The sequence below is a fragment of the Myotis brandtii genome, unplaced genomic scaffold (genome assembly GCF_000412655.1).
Source record: "Myotis brandtii unplaced genomic scaffold, ASM41265v1 scaffold11, whole genome shotgun sequence".
In the NCBI taxonomy this organism is placed as follows: domain Eukaryota; kingdom Metazoa; phylum Chordata; class Mammalia; order Chiroptera; family Vespertilionidae; genus Myotis; species Myotis brandtii.
The window spans coordinates 61,959-70,079 of record NW_005353752.1 but is presented as its reverse complement, the minus strand read 5'-3'; the positions used below and the strand labels follow the sequence as shown (position 1 = coordinate 70,079).

The window sequence follows — 8,121 nt, the reverse complement described above, 5'->3', positions numbered from 1 at the left end:
GCTGGGCGGGCGGGCGCTGGTGCCCCCTGTGCCCCTTGGCCAGCTGCACCCCAAAGGCCTGCGCTCCTGCGCTGTGGTCATGTCTGCCGGTGCCATCCTCAACTCCTCCTTGGGGGAGGAGATAGGTGGGTGTCATGCGGTGCGGGGTGGGGAGGTGGGGGACCCTGGTCCCCGTCCTGGGCCAGGTGCGTGATTAGGGGCTGGCGCTTTCTCTCTTTCTCTGGTTCCCTCCGCAGGGCAGCCTGGGCCTAGCACTGGATGTTTCGGACATTAGCTGGAGACCGCTTTTCTCTAGCTGGGACTGAGTGGACCCAGCAGAGGTCCACTGAGCAGTTTTAGAGCAGAGTGTGCTCCCAGAGTTGGGTCCAGGGGAGTGGAAAGCCCGAGCATCCCTGCCGTTTGCAGCGAGACCCTCCTGCTTCCTTAGAAACTATGCTCCCCGTTGTTAGTCTCCCAGCCTGGCCCACAGAAGCTGATGAACCCATAGTGTGGTAGAGCTTTGAGGAGCAAACGGGGTACGAAAGGAGAGCAATCCCCGCGGGTTAAGTGAGGCAGCTCCACAGAGATGTCTCTTGAGGACGACTTCTGCTAGTCTGGGACTAAACCGCTGTTGTGGGCTTTGAGGAGGGACTCCTGCCGGAACAACAAGAGTTCTGACCCTTTGGCACAACTCTGACCTTTGGGTCACGGCCAGTGCACCTAAGCAGGGCCCTTCTCCAAGATGGTAAATAACAGGACCACACCTGCCTCCTATCTTCCCTTAAGAACTATCTTTAAATCCATGCCAGGAGCCTGGGGGAGTGCTGCTTCATAGTTCCCGGGTTAGGGATGGGCTATACATGTAGAGAGAAAGGGGCTTATTTTAAGGACTTGCTCCTGTGATTGTGGGGACTGGCAATTCTGAAGTTTGAAGGGCAGGCAGGTAGGAAATTCAGGTAAGAGTTGACTCTGGAGCCTGATATCTGGAGGATGGGTTGGTAGGTGGAAACTCAGGCTGGGCTTCTCTAATGCGTCCAGATGCAGAATCCCCCCTTCAGGAAATATCAGTCTTTGCTGTAAGGACTTAGACTTCCCTCTCTGCCCAGGCCAATTCTAGTGCTGCACCAGTGAGCAAGCAGCTTGGCCCTGTAGGCCCATTAACTCACTTAGCCTGTGTGCTTAGCCCTACTGTGTGCCAGCTCCTGTACTGGGTGCCAGAGAACAAATGTGAGTCACACAGCCTCAGCCTGAAGTATGAATGTGAAGCAACCGAGTTTAACACATGCTCACAATAGACAGTGTTACTCATAACTAATCTGGAAGGACATTCAGGGGGCCGCTGTTGTTTCCTGGACCCATTCGCTGTTCTGTGTCCTTTAGGAGTGGTTGATGTCCTGACCATCTTAAAATGGGGTGGTGCCATTGTGATCAAGCTCCACAACCCAGACCTCATCTGAATGTGAAATTTTTTAAAAGTTAAAATAAGCGAGACACAAGTCTAGACTTGAGGACTGGGGTCCCAGAGTCCCTATGCTGACATTACTGCAGGCCCATAATAACACTGTCCATGTGTCACATAAACGTGCAGCCTGCAATTGATTAGGAAAAGCAGTGGTTAGAGGTCCCTGGAGTGCAGTAACACCACAGTTCCTTCTCGTTTCCAGGGCCATTATTAATAATGTACGAAGGAATTTAAGTATTATGCTGTAAAGCAGGCCGTAACTAGCTTCTGGTTTGGTTTTGCTGTGTTTTAAACACCTCTGCACCACAGCTGCACATTTGGAGTGTTCTCACATGTCAGGGAGAATTCCCCTGCCCCTTATTGTGGCATAAATGTCCCTGACCAGGGTTTCATAAACTCTATGCAGAATTTGGACTAGAGTGCGAAAGACACTGGGCATTACATGTTTTGGGGAAACGTGAAATGTCATATCTTTGTTAATTTCTAGTATCCAAATTTAATTTATATTGTCTGCACTCACATGAAGCTTCATGATTAGAATTGTCTAATATATACTCAGAATCTTAACTGAAAAACACAAGTTTTTAAAATTCTTTATTGTTTTGTCTAGGTTCTTTAGAATCCAGTTTTGTACCTACCATCTTAAGTATATGTTATCATAGCATAACACAAGTTGTAAAAACAAAATGTCCTTCATTTTTATAAGCTGGTATCTCTTACCCTCAGCACTGGTACAGTGTGAGGCGGTGCCTTCTCCTTTCTGCTCACCAGGAATGTGGGAGTGTGCATGTGCTTATCAACACAGAGTTGTTAAGGGCTCTCTTAATAAAAACAAGTCACTAGCAGATTCCTCCAGGCAACTTGGAATATTGGGGCATGCTGTACTATTTAGCTAAATTCATCTTGACCTCTAAAAATCTCTTGTGGATTGGCTAAGTGAAGATCAAAAGACTTACCAAGATAATTTTATGAAAAACTGAGAGCAGAGCTATAAAAGTACCTGGGGCTAGCTAGCTCCATGTCAGCACTGCCAGGAGGCCCCTCAGGCAGAACTGTGCCTGAAGGCTTAGCAGTCACACCACCAGCCCCAGAGGAAGACTCTGAGTCTCTGGTTTCCTCGCCTGCTGGCTTCCTCTAGCTCCCTCTGCTGGTCCTATTGGCAGTGCAGTCCTTTTTCCAAGTTCTGTTAGACTGAGTCATGCCCTGTAATTGTTTTTAAGAACATTTGTCAAAATGTTCTTAAAATGTAGCAGTTGTCAAAAACTCCTTGTTAAATATGTTATTGAAAAGCAAACTGAACTGTTTTGGAAATGTGGAACATTTTTTCCGAGAATCATTGAGATCTTTCTTCAACCACACATATAAATAATAATTTGGTAGCGAGATCATCTGCCAGCAGTCCTGTGGAAACTCACTACAGAGGAGAAATGTCTGCTCTGAACTAACATTGGTGGCCTCGATCTGGGAGATCAGGATCTGTGTACTTGAAATACAAATTCTGGGAAGCCTGTGGGAAATGGGGGAGGGCCTGTATAAGGAGTGGAGCCCCTGTTTTGTTACCTTAAAAAAAGCAAGAAAGACATAGAGTTATTTAGCAAGCATTGAGTATTTATTGATCCCCACCTCTCTGAGGCCTGATAACTATGCTAGCTACTAGTGACACAAAGATGAATAGGGACCTAAACCTCAAACCCTCTGCATTCCGGTGGGGAAGACAGACTACGAACAGGCAGTGGTTAGGAGAAGAACTGAGAGAGGTGTAGACTGACAGGGAAGACAACAGAATCCTAGCCCACAGTGAGGGCTGGTGCCTGGACAGAGAGGAGGTCAGCAAAGACTGCCTAGAGAGGGGAATCCAGGCCAGAGGTGCAGCGCGCTGCAGGGCACCACCGGTGGGAGGGGAGCGAAGAGAAGGTTGGACAGGTGGCAGGAGGTCAGCTCCCAGATGTTTTTGTGCATCATTCCCAGAAATTAGACTTCACTAAGTAATTGTTATCATAGGTACCACTCAGTAGGGTGTTTACAGCAGGTTCAGTACCAAATGCTTTTATGTGTTAACTGCTTGAAGCCTTACAGCCTGAAGTTATAGATACAGTTATTCCTGTTTTATGGATAAAGAAATGTAGACACCTGGAAGGCCCAGTGGGCGGAGCCTGGATTCCATCACACTCCAGTCTGAGTCTCCAGGAACTCCAGCTCTGACCCGGGGCCTATGGTCAGAGGCACTGCAATGTTTGAAGCAGAGGATTGATGGGTCAACTTTTTATTTTAGAGAGATTGCTCCAGAGCCTAGATTTGAAGGCATGAAGATATAAGTGCCATTGCAGGAGTCCCGGGAGAGGTGAGGTAGAGTCGGAGAGAGATGAAGTCCCTAAGGACTGCAGGCTTTTGCTTGCTTACTGATGCAGATTTCGTGTACTGGGTGTGTGGGGAAAAGGAGGAGGAGATTGAGGACCCAGTGCCCAGGGCAGGACAGTAACGGAGGGCTCCTGCACCTCCTGGCTGGCTGCTCCTCAAACGGCCTTAATGTTCCTCCAGTGAGTGCACTTCACCTGGCTCTGTTCTCAAGGTCAACGCGAAATGGCTCTCCCCTGGAAAAGCCTTCTCCAGAACGATGCTTTACACTCCTTGTGCTTGCTGTCTGATCTCTTTCTTCTCTTCTAAATGTGGACAGCATAGTTTTTAAGGCACATTTATCAAGGTGGTGCACACACAGCCAAAATGCTTGCTGTCTGATCTCTTTCTTCTCTTCTAAATGTGAACAGACAGCATAGTTTTTAAGGCACATTTTTCAAGGTGGTGCACACACAGCCAAACAGACGTTTACAAAACACACTGCCTGATGGGCGCACTCTCAGCTCATACTCCCCATTCAGCTCACTGACGGCTTTAAGGAGGGTCATCCCAGCAGCCGCCAGCTCTCCCTCCAGTATTCCTCCACAAAACTGGCCCTTTAGCTCTTGACTCACTACATTGCATAGCTGTGCCCTGTGCCTGTGAAGTCATTTGAAGTCTTAAAACGCACCTCAGTGGAACTCCGGCCTTTAAGCTGTGACGTTTTCAGGGGTGATGCAATGAGTTTGGAATTGCCTGATTAATTTGAAATGCAGCCACTGCTTAGGTGCCTTGGCTTGTTGACCTCAGCCTCAGACAGAGCTGCCTGGGGGCAGTGTGGTCCGGTGGGAGACCTGTGCAGTAGGAGTGCTGGCGCTGCCTCGCCCTGGGGTGCTGACCACCTCTCAGTGCCCAGAGCTTACCTCCCTGCTTGCAGCCTGCACTCACGGGCCACCCTGCCAGGCAGGGTTGCCTTAGGTCCAAGTTTACACAGTGGGGTCTGCTTACACTTGGGGAGTCTAAGACTCTCTCAGGGATCCACGAAATGAAAACTGTTTTTATAATAATACTCAAAGGTTTTTTAAACTGTTGACATTCGCATTGATGTTGCAAAAGCATTGGCGAATAAAATGCTTCTTAGTACAAATCACGGCAGCAGGCCCAACTCTGTTGGGCAGGGCATTTTCGCTGCCAAACTCAGCAGTAAAAGCAAAAAGGGCCAGGTTCACTTACAGATGTCCTTCATGAAATAGTGAAAATTGTTGATTTTATTAAATCTCAGCCTCTGAGTACCTGTGATTTGGGGGCCCAGGGGGAAATGTCGTGAAAAGCACTGTGTGTGCTGGCACACGGGGAAGAGCGTCTGTGTGGCTTGTGAGCGGAATGAGCCGTTTTATTACTGAAAACACATTTTACCTTGAACAAATGGCTAACTGGCTTTATTCAGTCTTCGACATTAGCAGAAATTCTCAAAAACTGATCAAGTGAGCCTATCACTTTTAGGAAAATAACTGACAGTGTTGGTTGCCAGTGATAAAATTCAGGCTTTCAAGCTTGAGCTTGATATACTTTATAACAAAATGCATCAATATTTGGAAGATCTGGGTAACTTACTGAACTGATAGTCTCAGGTGATCATTGCACAGTGTTACAGAATTATGCACAGGTGAATCATCCATTTTGAGAGCAAGATAAACTGATGGGTTTTAATGTAACAGCATGAAAAGTTCGTTGATACTGTGTCACATTCCTCATTGCGGCCACCTTTTGTAAACTAGCACTTATCAAGTTTTGATGAAGTATCAGAGAAGACTATTCCCAGTAATCTGCAAAGACTTCAGATATTTCGCCCATTTCCCGTGATACATCTGAGTCTTTATATACTCCAACTAAAGCAATACATTGCAGCAGACTGTGTGCACCAGCAGCCAGGAGAAGCCAACTGTCTTCTGAAAAGTCACTCATTAATGAGATTTGCAAACATTTAAAACAGTGCCAGTCTTCTCACTGGGTTTTTGGTGTTTTTTTTCATTTTGAAAATGTATTTTACATAAAAATGTTATTTTAAATTAAATTAATAAACATTTAAAGTTTTTCTATTTTACTTTCTAATATTGATGTAGTTCAAATAAACATAATGCCTTTGGGTTGTCATACATTTTCAAGAATGTAAAGGGGTCCTGAGACCAAAAAATAAGCATCTAGAGCAGTGGTTCTCAACCTTCTGGCCCTTTAAATACAGTTCCTCATGTTGTGACCCAACCATAAAATTATTTTCGTTGCTACTTCATAACTGTAATGTTGCTACTGTTATGAATCATAATGTAATTATCTGATATGCAGGATGGTCTTAGGCGACCCCTGTGAAAGGGTCGTTCGACCGCCAAAGGGGTCGTGACCCACAGGTTGAGAATCGCTGATCTAGAGAGTGGCAAATTTCCTATTCTTAGGAGCCAGGTAGTAAATGTTTTGGGCTTGGTGAGCCACAGGGTCTCCCAGCTCGGCTCTGCTGTTACAGACAATAGATACACAAGTGACTATGTCTGTGTCACAGCACAGCTTTGTTTACTAAAACTGGTGGCAGGTCATAGCTTGCTGACTATTGAAAAATTTCCCCTAAAAGAACATTGCAGGACTTTTTGATGACTTAGCCAGGTACCCTTTATGCATTGTTTGCATTCCAAGATTGTTGATTTGGTGCTCAAAACTGGACTCTGAAATCTTCTGAATCCAATGCTTGTCAAGAGAGGCACCTTTTGTAACGTGGTTTTAATGGTGGCACACATGCCAAGTTTCTACTACTTAGGGGGTAGAAGATTCTCTCCCAAGGAGACTCCGCAGGAGTGGATGGACTCAAGTGGAGAATGGGAGCTGCTTTAGGGACTTGAGTGGAGTGTGGTCACTGTAAAGGTGGCATGTATCCACAAGACTTTTTGGCAGATCAGAAATGCATAATTTCACCTCACTCCCTCACGAATAGGCAGTGTCATTGCTCCAAGTTGAACCTGAAATGTGCATAGAATTTTTGAAGCTAAAGATAGCCTATGGAGATTCCCTTATTGCTGATTAAGTCTGATTTCAGGCTGGTCTCTGAAAAATGAATTACTTAGCACAGGAAATTTTAAGACATGTATATAGACTGCTCTGTGGAAAGAGAACAAACATATCTCCCATTTCCATCCCTAGTCAGATGAGAGCCCACTTTCCTTGACTTCTAGTTCTTGTCTCCCTTGTCAGCTCTATAATATGGGAGCCATCTTTTGGGACCTCAGAGAACTTGGGAAAGTCTAACTTTTGAGTCAAATGAAGGGAGACGTGGTGAAGCTCCGTGGACCACGGTGTGCCCGATGGGCTATAAGTAGCATTGGTAGCTGGTGCCTCCCTTCCTCCAGGGCGAGGCAGTAAGGTAGGCCATTGCTGGAAAAGGAAGAATGCACTAAGACTGCTCTCGTGTGGGTCTTCTTGGCATTGTCAGCAGTAGGTAAAGATGCACAGAAACTATGGCTGGTTTTCTTTTTTAAGCACAAACCAGCACCCAAAAGTAGTCAAGATACAGTGAAGGCTGTGGGTCTGACTGTGAGAGACACGCTTGATCTTGGTGCAGGCAATGGCGTTGGAGGCAGCAGGAGCAGCCTCCACTCCCTGCAGCAGTGAGAAGCCACGGTGAGCAGCCTGTTTGTAGCGTCCTGTTCCCATAGATTCCATCTTCAAAAAGTTTTGGAGTCTTTAGGAGAATGGCTGCAAAAAGCATGTCCCCTTGTAAAGATGTGGACACATAAGCATCTCTGAATAACTTAGATGTCACAGGACCTGCTGTAATTGCATGGATTGTTCCTCCATGCTGATCTGCCCCTGGCAGTATCTCGTTCTAAATAAACAGTATGCTGAAAATGTGCCCATGGGTCTCTTCATTGTTGGTGTCTGATTAGCTTCCGGTTTAAACGATTCACTTTAAGATATTTTCCTAGATTATGTTTATTCTACAGATAGAAAAAATGTGAGAGTGTCATTTATGTGCCCCTAGATTCTCATGATGCAGTCTTGAGATTTAACGCGGCTCCCACCCGTGGCTATGAGAGAGATGTTGGGAATAAAACCACTGTGCGCATCATTAATTCCCAGGTAAGATGGATGGAATGCTTGCATGGATGTGTGCTCTATAGGTAAATAGTTTAACTGGATGAAAGAAGAGAAATTATCCAGAAAATCATGATCACGATTTTCCTTATTTCTATGGGTCTTGTAATTATAAAGAATTAATGAGGGAAAAATGTAGAGAAATGGGAATTTGTGTGTGACATGAATAGGAAAAAAATGAGAAAATAAGCTCAAAAGGAAAAAAGTTT

At 45.7% G+C, this 8,121-nt stretch overlaps 1 protein-coding gene across 1 annotated transcript in view; it reads left to right on the top strand.

Annotated features, from left to right (window-relative positions):
- ST6GAL2 (ST6 beta-galactosamide alpha-2,6-sialyltranferase 2) overlaps positions 1 to 8,121 on the top strand; it is a 95,546-nt gene that overhangs the window by 51,932 nt on the left and 35,493 nt on the right. The window contains exons 3-4 of the mRNA XM_005857297.2: positions 4 to 125; positions 7,800 to 7,897. Of these exons, the coding sequence (XP_005857359.1) occupies positions 4 to 125; positions 7,800 to 7,897 (220 nt within the window). The remainder of the gene's footprint in view (positions 1 to 3; positions 126 to 7,799; positions 7,898 to 8,121) is intronic.